This window comes from Bombus pyrosoma, linkage group LG13, assembly GCF_014825855.1.
Source record: "Bombus pyrosoma isolate SC7728 linkage group LG13, ASM1482585v1, whole genome shotgun sequence".
Lineage (NCBI taxonomy): Eukaryota > Metazoa > Arthropoda > Insecta > Hymenoptera > Apidae > Bombus > Bombus pyrosoma.
This window is the reverse complement of record NC_057782.1, coordinates 3,225,362-3,248,619: the sequence shown is the minus strand read 5'-3', so window position 1 is coordinate 3,248,619 and position 23,258 is coordinate 3,225,362. Positions and strand designations below refer to the sequence as shown.

At 35.6% G+C, this 23,258-nt stretch overlaps 3 protein-coding genes across 25 annotated transcripts; 1 reads left to right on the top strand and 2 right to left on the bottom strand.

The window, feature by feature from the left end:
• Window positions 1-34: 34 nt before the first annotated feature.
• Window positions 35-9,904, top strand: LOC122574232 (segment polarity protein dishevelled homolog DVL-3). 8 transcript variants are annotated; one of them, XR_006318948.1, is made up of 11 exons: window positions 35-850; window positions 1,364-1,433; window positions 1,832-2,084; window positions 2,195-2,377; window positions 2,461-2,671; window positions 2,815-2,943; window positions 3,028-3,242; window positions 3,316-3,807; window positions 3,883-4,131; window positions 7,713-7,821; window positions 8,476-9,904. XR_006318948.1 is itself a non-coding variant. In XM_043741576.1 (10 exons), the coding sequence occupies exons 1-10, from the start codon at window positions 690-692 to the stop codon at window positions 7,751-7,753; spliced, it is 2,004 nt and encodes a 667-aa protein (XP_043597511.1). In that variant the 5' UTR covers window positions 35-689; the 3' UTR covers window positions 7,754-9,904. The 8 variants fall into 8 exon arrangements, 1 of the variants encoding a protein (XP_043597511.1); XR_006318949.1 differs by adding an exon at window positions 5,273-7,054 and having other exon boundaries at window positions 7,713-9,904; XR_006318947.1 differs by having other exon boundaries at window positions 3,883-7,054.
• LOC122574230 (neprilysin-4-like) lies at window positions 9,868-18,437 on the bottom strand. 7 transcript variants are annotated; one of them, XM_043741568.1, is made up of 16 exons: window positions 18,146-18,437; window positions 16,921-17,032; window positions 16,632-16,825; window positions 15,936-16,084; window positions 14,732-14,877; window positions 13,936-14,189; window positions 13,597-13,854; window positions 13,317-13,519; window positions 12,911-13,090; window positions 12,618-12,829; window positions 12,267-12,489; window positions 11,804-11,980; window positions 11,552-11,714; window positions 11,195-11,404; window positions 11,009-11,115; window positions 9,868-10,733 (listed from the first exon to the last, which is right to left on the bottom strand). In XM_043741568.1, exons 1-16 carry the CDS (start codon window positions 18,246-18,248, stop codon window positions 10,458-10,460), a joined length of 2,967 nt encoding a protein of 988 aa, XP_043597503.1. In that variant the 5' UTR covers window positions 18,249-18,437; the 3' UTR covers window positions 9,868-10,457. The 7 variants fall into 7 exon arrangements, with proteins under 7 accessions (XP_043597503.1, XP_043597505.1, XP_043597504.1 ...); XM_043741570.1 differs by having other exon boundaries at window positions 11,882-11,980; XM_043741569.1 differs by having other exon boundaries at window positions 15,936-16,081.
• A 145-nt stretch (window positions 18,438-18,582) lies between these two features.
• On the bottom strand, window positions 18,583-21,451 carry LOC122574238 (mitochondrial tRNA-specific 2-thiouridylase 1). Of its 10 annotated transcripts, none has more exons than XM_043741590.1 (8): window positions 21,315-21,451; window positions 20,262-20,455; window positions 20,017-20,182; window positions 19,770-19,954; window positions 19,460-19,686; window positions 19,223-19,390; window positions 18,921-19,145; window positions 18,583-18,837 (listed from the first exon to the last, which is right to left on the bottom strand). In XM_043741590.1, exons 2-8 carry the CDS (start codon window positions 20,335-20,337, stop codon window positions 18,685-18,687), a joined length of 1,200 nt encoding a protein of 399 aa, XP_043597525.1. In that variant the 5' UTR covers window positions 20,338-20,455; window positions 21,315-21,451; the 3' UTR covers window positions 18,583-18,684. The 10 variants fall into 10 exon arrangements, with proteins under 10 accessions (XP_043597525.1, XP_043597521.1, XP_043597520.1 ...); XM_043741586.1 differs by lacking the exon at window positions 21,315-21,451 and adding an exon at window positions 20,925-21,061; XM_043741585.1 differs by lacking the exon at window positions 21,315-21,451 and adding an exon at window positions 20,832-20,943.
• Between the last annotated feature and the right edge of the window lie 1,807 nt (window positions 21,452-23,258).

Genomic DNA, 23,258 nt, shown 5'->3' with positions numbered 1-23,258 from the left:
AAACGATTACGCCACTAAATTGAATTTCCAAAAATATATAAGTAACAAAATGTGAACTTTGCAGAATTTATTTTTTTCACAAATATCTGGTGTCAATGGAAAAATGCAAATTCTTTTTTGTAATATTCATATGCATAGCACTACAGTTTTTATTCTACTCAAAATTCAGATACGACAACTTTGAAAACGGAAACGTTACGCATATTGGATTTCGGAATCCTTCGCCATCTTCGACAATGGTGCAGTAATGCCATCTGACGATCAAGCAAGCGAATAGCTGAAAGGGTGTAAAAATGAGGCTGGAGATTGTCTTTCTATCTTCGTTCGTTTCCAATCTTCGAACGGAGAGTCGAGTCGAGTGTCGGGCCGACTGCCGCGACTGTATGTAATGTCGACAAGAATGTTGACGTTTAATTCAACTCGTCGGAAGCAACGAATACGCGTCGTGCGAGTCTCGTGAATAATGTCAACGAATTCCTTATAACTTACTACACGCAGCCGTAATAATGTTATGTATCGTGGAGTTTACATAAACCTGTAATATTCATGAACGAACAATCATCGTACGCGCGAGGGCTTTGGCTCGAACTGTGACGCGCCATATTGGTTTTAAGAGAATTGTTCATATTAGTGGGCTTTAGGTGAATCTGTTTTACTGCAAATGCACGTAGTATAATAAAGTTGAGACGATGGAAGAGACTAAAATCATATATCACATTGACGACGAGGAAACCCCCTACCTGGTGAAGCTTACCATCTCACCGGAAAGGGTCACTCTTGCCGACTTCAAAAATGTCTTGAATCGGCCAAATTATAAGTATTTCTTCAAATCAATGGACGATGATTTTGGGTGAGTGTCACACCGATACGCATGTCCATCGAATGTTACGCATCTATTCGTGTCGTAGTACGGATTAACGATTGTTACAGTGGCGAGGCATTATCTTTCATCTTTGACTCGAGTCAATGCCCTTCGATTTAAACAGTATCCGCTTTGGAATAGACTCACATTTTGACAATGTTATTTTTTCGTTTTTCGTTTGATTGTGACAGCCAATTCGTAGCAATTTTCTGAAAATTGTTTGTACCGATATCGAATCGGTATATTATATTTTTATAGCAAATAATGCATCACAAATAATGCTTAATTATATTTTTTAATTCTTGCTTTATTTCGGAATTTACCACTTGGTAAATTTTCATATTTATCATATTTTTATCAAAATTATCATATTTCTTTTGTTATTTTCTGTATTTACGTCAAATAGCTACTTTTCAAATTTGTATAATTGTTTTGCATTTATTATTATGACTTTGTTTTTTTCATAAAACAAATAATTGGGATATGTTGTTTCCTCAATAGTGTGGTGAAAGAAGAAATTGTAGATGATGATGCCCATCTTCCCTGTTTTAATGGACGAGTTGTTTCTTGGGTAAGATTCTTAAATAAATTCTATGATTAGTAAAATTTATTTATTTGTGATAAGCATGGATCTATTTTATAGCAAAAAATAATTTATTTTTAACGTATGTTGAAATACAGAAATATTTCAGTTCTGAATATTAATTTCTTAAGTTATCAATAAAAGACTATTAATATTTATCTTGTGTGGTTATTTCTCTGTGTCAACAAAACAAAAAAAATTTTTAGTTAAAGAGCATGTAAATTTTATTTCATTTAGTTCACTGTAAAACTGGAGAAGCTCCATTTATAGGATTATAGCAATATGGACCTTTCTATTCCATAAAAATTTCTCATAAAATATAAATAAAAATTCAATGAAGCATAGAAAGTTTTTCATGAAAAAAACATCAATTTATTTATTGATAGCTGGTATCTGCTGAAGGCAGCAATGTATCGGATGGTGCATCACAGTGCACAGATTCAGTGGCACATAGTGAGGCAAAACATGATCGTGTTGATCATGTGACACCTGGTCACACAAATCGTGGCCCACCCCCATTGTCACATGATGACACTCTAACTGAAACAGAAAGTATTACAAGTAGTCGACAAGGGCATCATTTGCACAAAAGTTCAAGACACCATTCAGATAAATATGAGAAATACAATAAATACAATGGTATGCTATTAGTTCTGTGTGAATCATTCTTTAACTTTTAATTGCTCTAAGTATTACTTTGTTAGAAATGGCAAAGATTCACATATTATCATTATTTTTTATAAATTCAGGACTTCGTATAAATGGTCATTCGAAACACAGATCGGGCCATGGTTATGAGACTGCTTCTATTTTAAGTTCAGATTTAGAGACAACAACATTTTTAGAGTCAGATGATGATGCTAGTAGCCGCATAACATCAACTACAGGCAGACATACCAATATGAGTAGTACAGTTGACAGAGCAACTTTAGGTAAATATATCTTATAAGGAAAGGAAAGAAAATAAATCTGAAGATTTAGACCAGGAACTGAATTTTATGTATTTGGATGTTAGAGCGGCGTAGACCACAGAGGAGGAGGCGTCATAGATTGCCACCTATGTCTAGAACATCATCCTTTAGCAGTATCACAGACAGTACAATGTCTTTGAACATCATAACAGTTTCATTGAATATGGATACTGTTAATTTCCTTGGGATTAGCATTGTTGGTCAAAGTAACAAAGGTGGAGATGGTGGAATCTATGTTGGTTCAATAATGAAAGGGTATGTGTTAAACTGCAGTAAATTTTAAATTATATTGTACATAGAGCTCTGTACAATGAATTGTTAGAACAGAGTATTCAGTAAAATAAAGTCAATATATTCATAACAGCAGCTCTTTCATTTAATTAATTTTAAATGTACAGGGGAGCAGTTGCTTTAGATGGCAGAATAGAACCTGGTGACATGATTCTTCAAGTAAATGACATTAATTTTGAAAATATGTCTAATGACGAGGCAGTTAAAGTACTACGTGAAGTAGTTCAGAAACCAGGGTATGTTTGTTTAATATAGCAATACATTAAAATTTCAATAAACGAATTACAAGATTATAACATGATTACAAATGTAATTTTTAGGCCAATCAAATTAGTTGTTGCAAAGTGCTGGGATCCAAATCCAAAAGGTTATTTCACAATACCACGTACAGAACCTGTACGGCCTATAGATCCCGGTGCTTGGGTGGCACATACAGCTGCTATAAGGGGTGAAGGTTTTCCTCCACGCCCGCCAAGCGCCACAACAATAACTTCAACATCGAGCAGTCTTGCAAGCACACTGCCAGATACAGAAAGTGAGTTAAATAAATATTAGATTTAAATCGATTTAAAGAGACGGATGTTTCGTAAAAAATACATTTTGATTAGGACCATTGGAAGAACTTCATCTTACGGTGAATACCGATATGCCAACAGTAGTACGAGCGATGGCTCGTCCTGACTCAGGGTTGGAAATTCGTGATCGTATGTGGCTTAAAATAGTAATACCAAGTGCATTTATTGGAGCAGATGTTGTGGATTGGCTTAATACTCACGTAGAAGGATTTATTGATCGACGCGATGCAAGAAAATACGCATCTCTTATGCTAAAGGCTGGATTTATTAGGCATACAGTGAACAAGATAACATTTTCTGAGCAATGTTATTATATATTCGGTGACCTGTGTTCATCTATGAGTAGCATGAAACTAGATTGCGATACAGTCGGACCATTACCTCCGCCAAATGCCTGGGACATGCCTTATTCAGGGACATATGCACCTCATTCTGCAACTGGTTACAGTCCAATGCCATTTAACTTCACTAACGAACCAACTGTATATGGTTATCACCGAGAAGAAAGTGTTCATAGCGGTTCAGGTGAGGATCGCATTTTATATCGCGATTAGCGTAATGGTTATTCAGTATGTGTTTCAAAGTATTATATTTTATCAGGCGGCAGTAGCGCAGGTAGTGAACATATTTGCAAAGAACCTATTCACGATTTGAAGTCCTGTTCTTCAGCATCTGAATCTGAATTGCATATTCCATCAGTGCCAACTATGCCAAGTAAAAATTCTGGCAATGGAAATGGTTCGAATGGAAAGAGGTCTAACGGCAGCCGCAGTCGTTCCAGTGGTTCTGAACAATCTGTGCAGACAGGAACTGGTTCAGGAAATCAACAGAACCAACAAGACTTATCTGGTAGTAGACAGTCATTTCGCATTGCGATGGGAAATCCTTGTGAATTCTTTGTTGATGTTATGTAGATGCCGGTGTTGTAAATAGATGAGTTATAAATTTAGAGAAAAGAGCAACATATAATTGAATATTCCCGAATGAATACTTTGACACATTTATCTGGCAGATTAAATAAGATCTTATAAATTGGCGTTAGGTATATTCTCTTTATCCTTTTAACATTAGTAGAAATCATATAAATAGATAACGTATATTTACAGTGAATCTTATATGGTATTTCAAAGTATTTATTCGCTGCCCTATTCAATTTATTTCCAGGTTTATATAATTCGTATTTGATGTTTTAACGATTTGTTCATACGTGTCGTTTCAACTTTGCATTCCACTTTATATTATATACTTGGCAGTAATAATATTTTTGGAAGTTCGTCTCTATTAAATGTATTTTATATTCATTAAAATATTTGCATGTAATATGTAAATGTACATACTAATGTGGTTCAAAGAAGTTGCATCAGAATGTAAGATTTAAATTCAACAAAGAGTAAAACAGGTATTTTTTATGCCATAATAATAATAAAATTTCAAATCATTTTTAGAATATTGATTTTATTAGCTATAGTAGCTGTTGATTATAATTCATTTACTATTCCTTTTATTTTCATTATTTGATTAGTATAAATTTGAAAATTTACATATATACTAAAGTATATATACGAGATAAAACTAAAATTGTATTATTATTATTAAGCTTTGCTGGAAAAAAACAAGTACATTTTCAATGTTGTGCATGAAATATGCAACTGTTGTGTTGAAGTTTAGCATACATATAGCAATAACGAGCCTAGTATAACTATTATGTACGAGAAACTCAGTATTTAATATCGATAATTCATTATTATTATACATACACTATACTGCACGCTTTACTATAAATATATTACGGTGTATTTGTTGATGTAAAGCACGATCGCACATGAAGTAGAGCACAAGCATGGTCATGTAAATAACACGGTTTATGTCGATAAATATACGTAATGAACATTGCAATAATTCGCTACGTAATGCATGTAAATTATAATTATTTTATAAAAAAAAAGGTACGTATTTTTTTATTAATATTTTTCCATTGCTTGCGTTCTAGGATTGTCTACGACAATGGGGCAGCTATTTCTTTAAAATCGAGAGGATGTTATTTCGAAATGTTAAAAGGTTCACTAATTATTGCTTTGCAAACACATTCTTTAAGACTAATCCGCTTTAAATAAAAAGAAGGAGGAAAAACGAAAAAAAGTATATATATGCATGTACAAAGAAAATATGCAATACGATTGTTATTGTATATTGGGCAATTATTGGTGAATCATTTAAATTGAGGTTGTCCATGCGTAAAGGACAAATTTTTATTGTATTCCTATTGATTCCAGTTATTTGGTGATGAACAAAAAGAAATTGTTTAAAATTATGTTGTGTGGTATTGCATCACAAAGTTCGACAATATGTAAATAGATCGAATTATGCTCATATTAAATGTGCCATCTTATCAGTGTTAGAAAGTACTGAAAAAGGAACTGCGACATATAATTTATATATACAAGCTTCCCAGGTGTATGCATTTCTTTACTGTTTATGTTCATTGATGTCATCTTATCTAATGAATTATTACGAATTCTTACGAATTATCTTCTGCATCTCTCACACACACACACACACACACACACACAAGCTTATTTAATTTCAACAAACGTTCATTACATTTAATTGCGTCTTGCCGTTGCGTTATTATTATATAAATTTTTATTTAGCATATCACGTTGTATTTAAATAACGTTCTTTTTATAAAATGCCGCTAGAAAATACTTGCATTCGATGCACATAAATGCATTGGCGTCGTAACACTATAAGAGTAATTTCAAATATGGTGTGATGTTTCTTCCTACCAAACATTTCACGTTAAAATGAAAAAAAAAAAAATATCAGTAGCGATTTTTACGTTTCTTTTTCTATCGATTTTGCTACTTTTTATATTTACACGAACTATTTACATTGCTTCCTTAATATTTATAAAACGTATATCATAGAAAATACTACCTACGTCTTTTTATATAACATGCAACCATGTTTGAAAATTTCGTTGTCTAATCGTGCAATTTTCCAAAATAACGACTGAAACCTCTTTTTATTTCCCCCTTTTCTTCGGCATCTTATAATTATCGATAAATAGGCACTTTTTTATACTGTCCCCTGTAGAGAATAATATAACGGTATTATAAGAAATTTTTTACCGATTTGATAAGCACATAATACATAGATTGTATAGGAAAGATTTTGTTGGAAAATTGCGCACTGGCATTTAATCGTTAATTTCAATGGAAATGTTTTCATTTCGCTGCAAATGATTATGTAATTCGATATTTAAGAAGGTAGTTTACACGAACTTCTATCGTTTATCGATATCATTATGGTACCAATCATTATATATTATTCTGTAAAATATATACATATTTTATGTTGCAGACAGGTTGTACAGTATGTTTGAGAAAGGCAAAATGTGTATTTACAATGTATTGTTTCAAATTAATATTTACAAACCAAGATCCATTTATTATTTGAATAAAAAATGATACCGAGGATGAAAAAGAGTGAAAATACAAATTTTGCGACTCACAGACATACTCCGAACTTGGTTTATTTTATTTTCTATTTATTGCGCCGCTCTAAAAGGACGTGCTGCTTTCTGTCTAACAAACGACTCAATTCCCCTTTGCAACTTACGTTGTGCGCATGTGGATTACATCATGTCAAAGACGTAATCGAGTCATTTTTGTGCCTTGTGCTGCGCTGACGATTGATGCAGAGCGGCGTATGCACGAGGAAATTCGTACACTGACTAGCGGTTTGGACAACAATAGCAGAGACAATATCTGTGAGTGTATTTTATTTTGTCACGTCGAGGGACTCACGCTGATTCCTTTCTTTCCGTATATCTCTGTCTTTTTGAATTTCAAACGTTAGTGAGTAACCTGTATCTGAAAGTAATCTTTTGTTTACTTAACTTTTATCATTATGTTTCTTTTCTCTTGCTTCGTTCCGTTTCGTTCCGTTTCGTTTCATTTCGTTTCGTTTGTTTTCCCTTAAAAGTTTTCTCTTGTTTTAAGTTTCATTACAGAAACTATTTGTCTACTGTTTTACGATAAAACTTAACACGATGACCGTGCATCTTCGATCTTGTCTTGATCATTCTTGCACTCCAATTGCTTGTTTGAATATATTTAGCATCGTACGAGCATTTGTAATAAAAATCTACGAATGCGTTTATCACGAGCTATTTAGTAGTGGAACACTTGTTACGTGTGTATTGTCGATAGTTTACAGTTACTCTTGCATATAAATGATACATTCAAGGAAAATACTAATAACTTCTTGTACCAGCATACATCGTACATTTCCTTTATTTCGGTCGTTTTTTCGTTACATCATCGTCTAAGTAGTCCCAAATACGCCTATAGTATGTCCTTTTAGTGCAGCTAAATGATGGCCACCCTCGAAACTTATAACATAAGATACACATTTCTATTTTACAGATGAAGAAGACATTTTGGAGTACCAGTTTCTGCACAAGTGAAGATATTTGTTAATGCAATACGTATACGTAATGGTGGTACTATAGAAGTTGAAAAAAAGGAAATTAAGGTATATTTCCACTTGACCTTGAATTGGGTGGACGGAAGTAGCAAACACGAGACATATATATATTTATACATATATATATATATATATATATATATAACAGACGAATTTTGATTAAGCGTCATAGAAAATAAAGAATCTAAACTATATATAATTTGTAATGGCTATACATAAAAGAAGGAAATAGGATTAAGGCCATCAAATTTCCATGTGGTATTTAATATCATTCGAAAACGTGATCTATATAGATTTCGACAGGAAAACAAGAAATGATGGCGAAAAAGCGTGCTTTTTTAACGCAGGGTGTATGTAGATTGAGAAATAAGAATTCTCGTTAATTCCATATATGTGTTTTATCGATACTTCTTGTTCTACCTTTGTTTTTTTATTTTAAAATAATCGCGATAATTATGTGTCATTTTCGATTGTATATCTTTTCACATCGTTTGTCAGTTTAAACAATAATGGATATTTTCAGTTGGGCTTAAAGTTTTTCATTTTTGATCTTAAAAGTTTTTGAAAGTAAAAAAATTCTTTTTTTTCAACTGTTTCATTTGTTCTTTTTTTCAAATGTTAATTATCATGTTATAATATGGCTGTATTTTTAATTATACGGGTATGAACATCAAATTTACGAAATGCAAAATGGAAACTAAGATTTTGGTACTGAGGATGGAACTGAGGTATAGGAGCAAAAAGTGTCAGTATAATAAAAGATGATATTCGCAAAATTCCTGATTTATTAGTACAACTTATGACTGCAAATACGTCTGTAATGAAGTGTTAATTCATGCTATGAAAATTAATTAGTATGAAACATATTATACAATTGTTGTAAGTATTATCGTTTCACCTGAATTTTACGCTTAAATGAAAAAGAAAAATTGAAACTTTTGTAACTATAAATAACACAGAACACTTTTTATCAATCTTTATATGAAAATATTCTATTGGAGTTTTCGCGTTAATTCAATCAAGCAGCTATAGAATATTTAAAACATAAGTGATAATAATTTCACCATTATTCTTCTAGTTTAAACAAACACCATGCGTCGTTGAATTTTCTTTATACTAAATAATTGAGAACTCGATGTATGTACGATTTTATTTTTCCACACTACTTTAACCGATTACTCGTTAAGGAAAGGCAATACGTAAATAAATTGTAAAGATAGGATTATATAATTGGTGAAACACTTTCTCCCCCGATTCTGTGTGTAAGTTTATACGAGTAAGTGTGATGATACTGCATTGTCATGTGCATGCACGAGTCTCCTCCCTCACTATTAGAATTACGGATAAAAACGGAAAAAAAAGAATGGAAGAATATGAAGTAAACCTCGATGAGTCAATATGAATCGAATGAAAGTTTACTCATTGCGACGCATTCGAACGCTATTCCGACTGAAGTATTTTAATGTCATTTAGAGTACCATAGTACAAGGCGACAAGATAGTCAATCGATATCGCATTTACAGACAGATAGTTCATTCCTTGTATTTTTTATCCCTTTGCGAGACAAATGTTTGCGGACTTTTTTATCAAGGCTACGACCGCGTACACGGTGTCGTCGATACTCTATTTGCGATGTTCAACGATTTTTACACTATTTATTATATATTATGTGAGACTAAGAGATTTGTAAAAAGAAGAAAAGAAAGAGAAAACGGGAAGCTGAAGGAAAGAAAGAGTAAGGAAGAAAGTGGCGCATTCATTAGACCGATAAAATAAACGACTTCTTCAATGTGTGTGTTTCATGGAAACATTGCGAGATGATATGACAGATCATGTATGTCGAGACGATCTTCTCTACCGCCTTTTTTCTGTCGCGAAACTGACTGCGAAAAAGAAAGGAAAACAAAATGTAATGCGAACGAGTTTATATCCATAGTATACACGATTACGTGGATGTAACGAATGATCACAATGGTTCAGATTATTCCGCAAGATCAGGTAAAGATCTGCAGGAAGCGTAAGCTAAAATAGAACGACGAAAGAATTCAATACATGTAGTAGTGTGTGGATATACAGGGAAATAGATTGTAAAGATTTTTATGACTGTCTGAAATTATTATTGTCTTTGATATTTGTCTTACAATTTCATTCTTAACACATCTCTAAACAGCACAGCTGTTTGAAACATCTACAAGATACTTCCCCTGTGCGACATGCACTTGAATCATCAACATCGTAGTATCACACGGAAGTGATACTATTCCCCTATTTATTGTTACACATCCTATTTTGTTAGTACAGCTCGTATCCATGATCGATTACGTTGCATGCCCGTAAATCGTTAAACCAGAACTTACAATTACTCCGGTTCATCGTTTCCTTCATCCTATTCTTGACTTCCTAGTAATTTCAGCATAAATTGTGTATATTCTACAGCATCAGATATCATCGAAAGCATGGAACTATAGTTTCGTTAAAATTAACGTGAATCTGACAATAGTCTCTGGAACGTAAAGACTAATTTCGACGATTACACCTACACAGTCTAAACTTCGTTTGCTTCACACAATCGAGCAACGAACAATCTTCTTCTTTTTTTCTTGACCACGTAGCTCTGATTAATTTATTCGATCAACGATCGATGCGATGATGAGTTTGGTAGAAACAGATAAGCACACGATTGGTCACCAAACGGAGCATTTGTTAACTGGATTCATAGGTGCACCCAGCGGGCAATAAAATACTTCTGCGAAGTCCTCCGAATTCGATAAGGTGCCGATTACGCGAAACTTGCCAGGTGAATGGACGGCGGTCTTCAACTTATTCCTGGTAGCTTCCGGTCTCATCGAGCCGCACCACACTTGCGCGAAATTCAAGAAGAACAATTGCTTTCCAGTCGCGTTTAAACCTGGCAGAGTTTCGTCGGCGTCGCCGTTTGCGCGTAACCATCTTTCGTAAGCCTAAATAAAGACAAAACGGTTTAAGGGATTGTCATATAAAAATCATGACAAAGTTATTAATTATAATTGTTGAAACGATATATAACTTTTGAGAAATTTGTTGATCAATGATTGACGGAAAAGAAAGAATTTTTAAAATGTTAAAAGTCTGTCCACTTGTTAAAAGAATGGAATATAAAAATCAGACGACCGTGACAGGGTTAAATGTTATTAAAGAACTGTAGAACAGCTCAGAAACAAGCTGTTAAAAAAACTAACAGAAGGAAATTGCTTACTCGAAAAGCTTGTTTAATACCGCCGTTATCCGCGATATTCTCGCCCTGGGTATTCATTCCATCAATCTGCATTCCAACTTCGCTCACGATATAGTGACTGTACTGATCTGAAGCATTTAACAGTTTTCGAGTTAGCGAGCAAAAGTTGGAAGGAAAGTTTAAGAGAATCGATGTTTCGTCGATTACCGATAAGGCATTGAGCTCGTTCGTGAAAGCCATAAATAGCCTCGTCTTTCCACCATCTATGCAGATTACCATCCTTATCGAATAATCGACCTTTATCATCGAAGCCGTGGGTAATCTCATGGCCGATCACAACGCCGATCCCACCGTAATTTAAACTCCGTGGAAAGTATCTGTGATAAAAGGGCGGCTGTAGTATTCCAGCTGGAAACACTGAGAGTGGAAAGTAATTCAATAATTAGTCGATATTCTTTTTTATCTTATGCATAAGAAAAGAAAAATCGTAGTATAAAATTGTGGAAAAGTTTGCAGACCTTTCCCTTTCTTTTGTTCGCACAATATAAAAAGAATGATACTGACTTATCCTATTTTTGCTGCGACTATAGTAAGCATTGACCACTGCAGGTGCAGTATTCCACAGGGTTTTATTGACAGGGCTGCCAAGTCGATCCTGTTCTACCCTGGTCAAATGTTGCAAGATGTTCAACGTGTTCTCGAAGTACTTATCTGGACGGATCACGACCTGAAAGTTCACCAAAAATTAATTTAAGCAACGAATGTGTCCATTGTGTTCGATCAAATCTCAGAAAGAGCCAGCTCCGTGGTTCTTACATCTTTGTAACGTTCGTTCAACAATTCAGGCTGTAGAATGAAATCAGGATAGCCGATTCTTAACAGCATTGCGTTTACCTTCTCGGTGGCCAGTTCTTTTGTTTCGTCGTCGATCCAGGTAGTTTGATTTAGGAGTTCTCTGAAGGACCGTTGTATATCACGAGTCATGGCCAATGTCTGCAGAAACAGGTATGAAAATACGAGAACGCTTACTGTGACGAATTTTAAGCACAGAAAGAAATGTTCACATTCTAATGAAGAGAAAACACGTTTTCATTTATCCGATTCTTTATTAAAATAACTATAAGACCGATGAAAGCCATCAGAAATAATAGAATATTTCAAGGCGCAATATAAAAGTGGTATGGAACGAAAGAAACAATAAATAAACAAATAATTAGTCAAAAAAATAAATTTACAAAATTATTAAATGTTCATTAATGAAAATAGGAAGAGTTCTTACATCGTTTTTGCTTTTTTCGTCAAAATATTTTTTCACGAACATGGAGCCCACAGCCATGCCCATGTTAGAGTTCACTTGTGCCACACAATTTTTCCATCTGGACGGTGCTTGTTCCCTTCCAAACAGAATATAATAAAATTTTTGCTTAGCTTCTTGAAACCGATCGTCCAGGTTGTTTACCCTGTGCCTGACGAACCGCCATAGAAGATAATTTGCGATAGTCCTGCAAAGAAAAGGTACTCAAAAATAAGAAATTTCAAAGTTTCCGAAATTCTCAAACATTTCCTCAAAAATTAAATTTATGAAACAGTGTCTACTTTTTACTATCGTATTTCACGTGAAAGATTGTACCGTGGACTAGTTTTCGAGAGCAAATTCACCAAATCTTGAATATACTGCAACGCATAGACAACGACCGGTTCGGAAACATTCGTTGGTCGTGCCAGAACGATCGTTAAATATCGATGCCAATTAATTTGTGGCACCAGTGTCCTTAATTCTCCGATGCTCATTCTTTGATATAACTCTGAAACGTTTCTTCGCTCGTCGGGGGAAGACGTGATCTGTGAAACCCGAAATTAATCGTTCAATAGCGGACATAATTGAAATAAGTCAGAAAATTATAGAAATTACAATTGTCTTACCTTTGCGAGCTTAGTTTCGAATTCTATCAATTCGTCAGCGTCTATAGTAGCGTTTTGCAAAGATGCGCCCAGGAGAGTGGAAATTTTTATTAAATAATTCTTGTAAGCTTTTAAGTAAATGGTATTCGATGGCTGGAGAAAGTAGTCTCTCGTAGGTAGACCCAATGATGTCTGATCGAACTGCAATTAAACTTTTCTTAAATTTGATATTTTTGCTTCTCCATTATGTGGAAGTCAAAGAGAAGTATTTTTTAATAACATTCACTACGAAAATAGTTTTCGCAAGGAACCGTGTAAAGTTATTAAAAGATTTGATATATTATATTAATTTCATGAAACATTCGGTGAGCCACAAAATGAAGTAAAATTTTTATCTCGAAGTTCTCGAAAAATTCCCAGTTTCTACCTGTATAACGTACTGGTCGCTGTTTTTAATGTCCGGCGCCACCCATTCCGAAATGAGAATGTCATTATTATAAAGTCTCAATTGTGCGACCAAGAGGAGCCAGTCGAACTTTTCCGGATCCCAATTTGGTCTCAATATGGGCCATCCACCAAGTTCATCTAGAAGCTGTATAAGCGGCCGTTCCATGCGTTGCTCCAAGATCTCTAGCCACATGTATCGTGTTAAAATTGGCAACCACTTACAGAAATCTCTGAAGAAACCCAATCGAAAAACAATTTACCGTAATTCATGCAACTGCGATACAAATATTTAGCCTTGAGCGTTGCATCATCCGTGTACAATTGCAATCCTTTCGGTATAGGATCTTCGAGAAGCTCTTTCAACACAGAGTCCAACGATTCTCTGATCATTTCGAAGGTATCATAGGCAGCTTTGTCTTTAGGGATAGGATTATGTTTCGCCCAATTGCCACAGGCAAACTGATAAAAGTCCTCGCAAGGATCAGCGCTCCTGTCCATGTACTTCAGCATGATTTTTGCTGCGGCGAATATCTGTTTCTTAAAAAGCGTATGAGCAGCAATTATGCAGAGTAATTAGAGAGACTACGTCACAAGTGTACCTTGAGCTTCTCTGATGGCCCACGCGTTTCCCTCGCCTTTCCAAAACGCATGGAAATCCGTGCCAGTATCGTCGTCGTTTTGATCGTCGACGATTGGCAGACTGGTGTCCGAATCGTCGACGGAAATCGAATGTCTACCACCTTGTTCACCCTCGTCTGATTCGTCCTGAGAACGCTCTTCGATATTGTCGTACGTGAAGAACTTGGAGCGCAGTTCTTCGTTCTTACGCACGTCGTGCGTATGCTCACCGTACCTGAAGAAGATAATTTTTGAAGAGAACTGATTGCGGGTGTTATAAGTTCAAAGACGTACCACCGGTGAAATTTTTGATATAGCAGAACTCTATTTATTTGATTTATTTGAACGAAATTTTAGTTTGTGTCCGATAGAATGAATTTTTGCCGATAGAATTCATTTATTCGAACGTAAATTTTTATTACGGACGAAAAATCATAAGATCCTTATAGAGAGGATCGCTAGATACAAAATTTGATCATATAAAATATTTGTCCTCCGATAGGTTCGTGTAATCGAAATTCAACCATATATCATCATAATTTAAGTAGAAAGATTAAATGGAATTTGATTAATAGACTGCGGATATTTATGTAAATCTATATTTTTACCAATATAATTACAGTAGTGGAACTTCATCTACTAAACATATATTGCTATAATGAACATTGTACTTTAGATGTTATATATATTTGCATATTCTGCGAATCTTTGCGTCTTTAAATTTCTCATTAATGCATAAATATTCCGCAATCTATCGAGTAGTATTTGGATAATTACTCTCGATAGTCGTTGCTTTGTATTTCAGAGTTTTCCTTGACCTCGTCAGCGTCCACCTCGGTGTAATAATCGTCCAGGAAGTTGTAGATGTCTTCGTCGGAATTTTGATCGTCTGTTTTCTCAACGTTGTAGTCTATCGGTTGATCCTGTATCGAATATTCGTACAAAAATGATATTTTTACGATGCTTTTTAAAATAGAAAATTGAGTAGTTGGAAGGTGAATCGATATCTGTGTATGTAGCGTAGGTATCGTGTCTTTATATCTCAGAGTTGTTTCGGCCATGAAGTAAAAGACATGTCGAATTTAATTGACCTTGTACGAAACGAGATGATTGGCAGTGAGACGATCGATATTTATACTGTTCACCAGTAACGCTAATTTAATGTTGATTAACTCTAATTAACGTCGCTGCGCACGACACGTTATCCAAAGCGGCTCGTCTTCTTCTCGAACATTGTCGCTTAACTTATTATCGAAGACACCTTTATCAACTCTTTATAAGGCTGTCAAAAATTTCATAATTCGATAGACTGATACAAAACACAGATACAATCGTACGACTATTAATTCTCATTAGCAACTTCTACTTTACACTTCTGCGTTATTTTGCAATGGAACGTCAACCCTCTGCAATCTTCTTTCACTTCGCATACGTCTACATCGTTACAAAAATATTCGACTATAAAAGAATTACGCCTGCAAGATTGCAAAGGACTGAACGGCGCGAATCCGCTCGCCTAGAACGAGCAAAAGAATACGAAAGAAAACCATCGTTATTTCTTGAAGAGACTCAGATCATTGCTCACAAGTATCTAACGTCTCGCGATTCTCGATATCGATATCAGATCTGGACAAGTCGTTGCCCGTTCACCAATCTGCTTATCCTTGTATCGCGTCGATTCGAATATAAAATTCCGAAGAACGCAACGTTGAATAGCTCGAGCGAGGAGTATGCTCGAAAATCCTGATGTCCTGCGTTCTTTCTTCGCGACTATTTGTCGTCAATCGATCGATATTATACTGCACGTTCGTAGCTGATGATCGTAGATCGGCAAAGGCGAACGGATGTTGTATATTTTTTGTTTTTGCGTGTGTTTTTTTTAAAGAAGATGGAAAATAACAAAGAAGAAATAAATAAGTCGAGGAAGAAAAGTGATATTGGTTAGAATCGCTTTGAATTTGATTTGCTTTGGATAAAGTACCGCGTCTAGGTTTCTCTTGTGTCGTTGTAGCTGCCTTGACGGAAGTAGAGTCTCCACTGGCACGTAGCTAGTTTTCATTCCAGGTGCTAGGATTCTGTCTTCTTCCTCTTCTTCACCGGTCCGCTCTGTCTCGCTGCGGCTGGTCGCTGCTAACAGTTTCTATAAATAATATACTCCTCCTTTCTTCTATGTTGCTTTATATTTATATTTGAAACTTTTATAACATTTTTAAAAAGATCCTTTTTCTGTCTATTAGATATAATTTCCATCATGGAGATTGTACAATTTTAAAGTAAAAGTCGAATCATCTCCCTGCCCGTGACCTATATTCAACGTCGTCTCCTGTGACGAGAGTTCATTACCAATATACCTATGTAATCTTAGAACGAATTACATGTGCAATATGGTAGGACAGGAAAACGATTAAACTCGAATATTCTTTCTGCGAGAACAGCCTTGAGACAACTTACTCTAACAACTTGTAAGAAGCCTCAAGAACAATTTCAGCTACACCGACCCCCTATCGCAAGATCCGTTTGAATTATTTTCTTCTGACAGCAATCGATAAATCACGGCACGCATCTCGCACTCTATTTTGCTATTCAGATGTACACGAGTAGTCAACAGACCGGACGTCGTTAATATCGAGTGCATTTTACGAGCGTGTCGTTATGTGTACCGTGGCAATAGACTTACGCGGAAAACTCTCCTCGGTCCTCTCGTCCTGCCTCCTTGTTTGGACCAAATACGTACGATGATAAGGAGCCTTGCCGATCACCTGCGATCGCGACAGAGCGATGAATATTATAGTGATCGGCAGTAACACGGCTGGAATCAAGAGCATCAGTTTCACTCGGAAGCGCCAAGTGTCGTTTCCGCCCATGCACCACCTGTAGTTTCAAATATCGTGTTCCCCAATTGCCGATTCTAACTAATCGATCGATGCTTTTGATAGTCATTAGCTAATTTTGGACATCTTACGAACTTTAGTCGACCAGTCTCCTTGTTAATGGCTAACCGACAAGAAGGACAAGGGCCACCGCTGAAGAAGTCGTCGTCGTTATACTGATCCAAACTACTCGCGCTCCTCATCTTGTCTGAAAGCAAGTCGACCCCTTCTTCTCAGTCCAGTTGATCTACCTATTCTACTTCATCGTAACACATTGCGCAGTCATAAATCGCATTCGCGTATCGCGCGTTTCACCGCGCAAGATCGAATCTTTGCCCTTAACTCACTGTACCCCTAGTTTCCCTGCGATTTTACATTTCTTTTATTTTATACTTTATACTTTGCCAAGTCGAAGGACACCCGAATCGACATTTGTTTGGGGACACTCGCGTTTTAGTTCAGGTAAAGGTGATCGAAAAGAAACTTTCAAACAAATTTTCGATCGAAACGAAGATCGAAACCGTTTTCAGGATGGTGGCACCGTGCGTCCGTGAAGAAGAGGACCGACTGAAGCTGGTGCGAAGCTTCGATCTCGACACGAATGTTAATGTAACGTTGCGCGTACGGTCAAATTAGTCTTAGCGACATTCGTACGGGAGTAATTTCCATATGTAACGTCGGCGGTCAACGCCAATAGCGAGGGCAACAACAATCGAGGCGGAGCTCTGTACGTGCACGCACACCGCGAGAGGCATTTTACGCGCTCCTTACGTCCAGTTACTCGTCAATCGACCCTAATAACTTGCAGTTATCGTTCAATAACGCGTCGCGCTGTTTTACATTCTACACGTGACCTGGCCGTTATTAAGTTTTTTCTCATCGCCAACACTGATTGCCATTTTAAGATGAACGTAGGAACTTCAAAAGACGAATGGTACAATCGGTAGTTCCGATTTTTCTTCCGTTACGTATCACGTCAATTGTCACTACCATATAAAAAGCGTTTTCAAGTCCTTGTCCGTGAAGATATCAGAGATATCACTATTTGTTCAAATACGGTGAAATTGCAGGTGGACAACATTGAGTCGTCATGGGATAAAAAGCAAAATTTTGATGGAAATATTACAAGTTAATCGACTATTACATTGTAAAATTTTCGTTACTTTTTGTTACTTTGTCCTTCTCTTTCTTATCCAATTTTAATTTTGTCCGTGACGAGTAAAACGTTCGAGGTATTACAGAGGTGACCACGATCTATATTGATCATTTCGTAAAATTTAAACTATAAATTTTTCATGCTACAATTTACAAATTAACTCACTATAGATTTGTGATTTTCTTCTATTAATACAGTCTTCATGGTTAGATAAGAAATTCCAATATACTATGTTGCAGCCATAAATTTCGTTTTCTTCGGCGGTCATTATCGTGGTTGCTTGCCGGCTTTGATGAATGTACGAAGCTTAAAAAAGAAGATACGATTGATAAAGTCTGTAGTTGAATCACTAGAATGGTATTATTTCATCATTTTTTCGATAACGAGACGGATTAACCAAAGATTCCGAGTAGAAGTGGGAAAAACATTCTTTTATTTCTAATTTCAGCTTGCTTCTTTCAACTAATCTTTCTTTGTTTGATGATTGCACAGAAAATGATTTCGTTGTACTTATATTAGTGAATTTAGCAAAGATAAGAATCAAGATCGATCAATTATCGAGACTTATCGATCAATATAAAGGAGAAAAAAAAATCTTTAAAGAGATTTTATACGATGTTTATTTTATATTCAATTAATAAAAACTATATTAAAATGTCCAAATATAATTTCCTTTTTTTGTTAATAAATTGCTATGTACAATACTACATGCTCGCGTCCGCGATCTGTTTTTGTGTCTCGGTGTTTCTTCGATAATGATCCATTTTTACTTCTTGGTTTAAACTATAGTACGATGGACCACAATATGAGATTACAGCGCTACCTAGACACTCTTCTCCATTATATAAGGTGATAAACTGAAATAAATACGATAAATGTTAAATATCATTGAACACTATTATACGATATTTCAAAAAGGATCATGTATAAGAAGCTCTACCTGTCCCTCTGTAAGTGCTCTTAATGGTTGACTAAGCTGTATTATTAACTGATTCTTTAAATTTTTATGAACTGTGCAAGATACCAAGGGATCTCTATGTTGAAAGCGCAAATCGCAATTTAATAGTCTAGAGAAACTATTAAATTCTGGCTCTGATGATATCCAATACGGAGTTCCTGTTATTATAAATTCTGAATATAGCGCTGAATTGTGTGTTCCTTTTACCTATTGATATTAATATATACATCAATATCGAATCCAAGTAAAAAATATAATTAATGCATAACATTTTTTCTACATACTACAATGATGTTATTTGTGTTAATATCTTTCTTATACACATAGTATGCAGCTGGTAAACCACTAATTTTTATATTTTGCCCTATGGTCCAATGATGAAAGCCCATATGCTTTCCCACTACCCGACCATCATCCAAGTCTACAAAGTCTCCAGGTTTGTCAGATATGTACTATAAATATTATTTAGTTGTTAATACGAAAATGGAATAATAGCATACATTGAACTTATCTTGCTGTACCTCGGATATGAAATTTTGAAAATTTCGTTTTCCCACAAAACATATCCCTCTGCTTTCTCTTTTTAGAGCAACTTTATCCAATCCAGCTTTCTGAGCAATTTGTTTAACGTCTTTCTTCAAATATTCTCCAAGGGGAAACATGGAGTATCTTAATGCTTGTTGAGGTACTTGGCACAAGAAAAATGTTTGATCTTTTCCTGGATCTCGAGCTTGAAATAAGCTGACATCTAGTAAAATAGTCAAACCAATAGGATTTGATTATATGATTAAAGCAAACGATTAAGAATAACATTAAGAAAATTATATTTACTTGTATCTGTCTTAAAATGTTCAAGGTAAGAACCAAAACTAGTTCTGACATAGTGTCCAGTTGCAATAGCATCAGCCTGAAGTTTAGTACGTGCAAAGTTGAAGAAATGATCGAATTTGATGTACTTGTTACACAAAATATCAGGATTTGGTGTATATCCATTCTCATATTGTTCTGTTAAATAGCTATAAAAGTTAATAAAAATAAAATATTAATTAAAAAGGTGTACAAATATACATATACATACGAAAAGATATTATTCCAATATTCTTTTACAAAATTGACTTCAACAAGAGGAATATCTAATTTTTTGCACACCCATTGTGCATCTTCATAGTCCTCCTCAGTCTGACAAATTCCAGTCTCATCTTTGATGTCCCAATTTTTCATGAATACACCGGTGACATTGAATCCTTTAACAGTGCTAATTTTAATACTTTCATGGTACTAAATTATCATTCGATACTAGACATTTTTATTCTCTTGAATTACCTTTATTTTTTAGAAGCAGTGCTGATACAGCGCTATCAACCCCACCAGATATACCCACAATTACTTTTTTAAACATTTTCTAAGTATCTTAAACTTTGTTTTATTATATATTAAATTTTTAGTATCCTAAACATTTCTTTCTTCTCCTCAGTTTTATATTATTCCATCTTTATTCATATGTACCGTTAAGGAACCTATTAAATTGACACATAAAACATTACATGTAAGACATTTTTAAAAGTAATTCTTTTAAATTTACTTAAATAGATATTGAAAATAAATTCATGTGTTAATTTCGCTCAGTACCTATATTACAACAATACAAATATTTTCGAACCAACAACATGCAGAAAATTATTGAAAAAAAATTTCTAAACAATTACAAAAGTAAATTGCAATAAATTACAAAAGAAATATATAAAGTATATGATAAGAAACAGCTTTTAAACATAGAGCTATGCTCAATCGGTTTAACGTGTTGAGAACACGTTGTAAGATCAAGATTGTACATTTAAAACAACTCAATGTTCGAATTTATCCTAACTCGAATATTCATTTAATATTAATCACATGTGTATCGATTACTACGTCTGCACGGCCATGATAATACATTATTCGGCAAAGAATTTGGAAATTTACAAATAATAAAGGTTAAAGAAGTACCGAATCAATCACGTGGTACATGTATACGTATCGAACAGATTGCGTTTTGCGTGTGCAACGAATGAGCGGCTGTGCTCAGCGTCTAACGCGTTTAAACAATATCGAATAATTCGACGAAGAGATAATCAACCAGACTTAATTTGTAATAAAACACAGAACGTGATTTTTCCACGTGCACGTTGTGTATATTGGAGGAATATCGTTTAGACGCTTCCTGTGTGATTAGCAGGTTTCGAGGCTCGCGCGTAGGTCGATGCCCGAAAATCGTCGGCCAATCGACGCACGGCTCTCTCGTCGGGAACCAGTCAAGCACGTTGACAGATATGCAACGGCTGGTCGTAGGAGCTTGCATATTTCGAATGGCATTTTATTGTGTGGATAACAACGTACCGCGTGCTAGTTCAGTCTATTGGATTAGACGAAATTCTCGAGACGATAGACCAGTTTTCGAAGAAATGCGCGATTTCGGTGCAAGTGCAACCCATTTTGCGCAGTTTCCATGACCCAGATTACGATGGGGAGTTCGCTCGCCTTTCGGAACAGCTGTTGGCCGCGCGAAGATGTCGGCCGCGGGGAAACGCTTGGATATTTCGTGGACTGCGCGCGCCTCTTGGCGGCTTCGCCGCCACAATTTTCAGGGCTGTATCTACTCACAACAGATTAGGCACCTAGCGATTCTTCAATTTCATCGGGACGCGACACAACTTTTCTCTCAATAAGCATCTTTTTCGAAACTTTCCTTCGTAATTTTTTCGCGACAGGTGAATCCTGGCGTAATGAAAGTATTTAATAACCGGAAACCAAAGAAATGAGTTATTACGAAAAACATGTTAAAAATGTAATGTGTACGCAATTTTGTATATATCATCCTATCTGGCTGCTATGTTTTTTTTTACGTAGTATACTATCCGTATAAAATACCTCGTGTTGTTATTCTAGTTTGTAAAAAGTTACGCGAATCCCGTCGATTTTGTATTAAATCGTCATACACGGTATAATTAAAATTCCATATGCTTTAAAAATCAGAATAGTATTCGAACAAACGGAAGTTTGAATGTGCGAAGTTTCTATCGCTGTTAACGTTTCGGTAATTTATTAATGTGACTTACGAGAAGTTGATATCGTGAAGTGCTCGAATGAAACTTTGGCGGTATGTTGTTCGAGAGTATTCGTGTACTCTCTTTTCCAGTGTATTTATATCTATAGATATTGGCTGTTTTGTAAGAAACACGTTGTATCTTAAATATTAATATATTACGCGTAACTCACTCCAGTTATTGCGAGAGTATTGTCATAAAAATAACGTCGATAATGTAAACCGATATAAAAGCTCGAAACAAGAACTGAAATTGGAAGTTATTTGGATTGTCCGAAATTCTATGAAACTTAAACTATCAATAAACGACTAGAAAGTGTAGTTGAAACGATAACCGTAGGAAAATACGATTTTAAGAAATTGTACGATTAGTAATTGTCATTGTTAATTACGACTGAGAAAGACTATTATTTCGTAGCGATTACATTCCATGTGATTCTATGCCGATACGTTAAAGTAAATTGCAAGTGCGTGGCAATATCATTGTCGTGGAAAACAGTGGAGAAAAGTAGTCGAAGAATAATCGATGCACAATTAATGAAAGTTGGAAGAGAAGTCTCGCGAGGCCTGCGACACACGTATGCTTTGCAGGAGGTACCCGAGTGGTTGGTAACAGAGACGCTTAGTGGATGAATACGGTCCTGCCCGATCCCCTCCACCTTCCTCATCCCGCTATACGACCAGTCAGTTCCTTGTTTGCCATACAAAATCCAATAGTTTGCCTTGTACCTCGAGAGAGTGCGAGTATGTCTTTTGCATTTGGGTATTTTTTTAAAAAGTGCGGTAATTCGTCCGTGTACTCGCGAAAATGTGCATTTTACTGAGTTTCTTCACACATACGACAAGATTTCGATGGTTCTGAAAGGGAGATCCGAGAAAGCATAGTGAATTCCTGTCTGAGACACCAGACCGACCGGCCCGTTCAGGCTTCGTCGATTTTTTGGTCGTGAAAAAACAACGGGGCCGAAGCTTTTGTGCGGAAAGTCAGTTTCGACGGCTGGGAAAAGGACCGATATATCGACAAGAAAATCCAGTGTACTGAAAAGTGCTTATACCCGACACTCGAGGTGACTCCTTTGTAAAAGGAGCACCGCAGGACGAATATTTTTCCACTGGAGCTCTCGGGAAAATGTGTTATGTATTTACGTGGAATATTGCGTAACGTCGAGGGCCGGGAAGTGTTTGGAAACGTGCAACACTGACAAACCTCGCTTCGACGACTTCGCAGCACGGGCTGT

What these genes read in the sequence shown, in the direction of transcription:
- LOC122574232 (XM_043741576.1), top strand. Translation starts at nt 690, where the DNA reads ATGGAAGAGACTAAAATCATATATCACATTGACGACGAGGAAACCCCC. An exon ending in GTTGGTTCAATAATGAAAGG is followed by an intron (nt 2,672 to 2,814) that starts GTATGTGTTAAA and finishes TTAAATGTACAG; the next exon opens with GGGAGCAGTTGCTTTAGATG. An exon ending in CACACTGCCAGATACAGAAA is followed by an intron (nt 3,243 to 3,315) that starts GTGAGTTAAATA and finishes CATTTTGATTAG; the next exon opens with GACCATTGGAAGAACTTCAT.
- LOC122574230 (XM_043741568.1), bottom strand. Translation starts at nt 18,248, where the DNA reads ATGACCGCCGAAGAAAACGAAATTTATGGCTGCAACATAGTATATTGG. An exon ending in GACCGAGGAGAGTTTTCCGC is followed by an intron (nt 16,085 to 16,631) that starts GTAAGTCTATTG and finishes AGAAACTGTTAG; the next exon opens with CAGCGACCAGCCGCAGCGAG. An exon ending in ACGAAAAAAGCAAAAACGAT is followed by an intron (nt 11,981 to 12,266) that starts GTAAGAACTCTT and finishes CTGTTTCTGCAG; the next exon opens with ACATTGGCCATGACTCGTGA.
- LOC122574238 (XM_043741590.1), bottom strand. Translation starts at nt 20,337, where the DNA reads ATGTTTAAAAAAGTAATTGTGGGTATATCTGGTGGGGTTGATAGCGCT. An exon ending in ACTGCTTCTAAAAAATAAAG is followed by an intron (nt 20,183 to 20,261) that starts GTAATTCAAGAG and finishes GCACTGTTAAAG; the next exon opens with GATTCAATGTCACCGGTGTA. An exon ending in ACATTTTAAGACAGATACAA is followed by an intron (nt 19,687 to 19,769) that starts GTAAATATAATT and finishes CTATTTTACTAG; the next exon opens with ATGTCAGCTTATTTCAAGCT.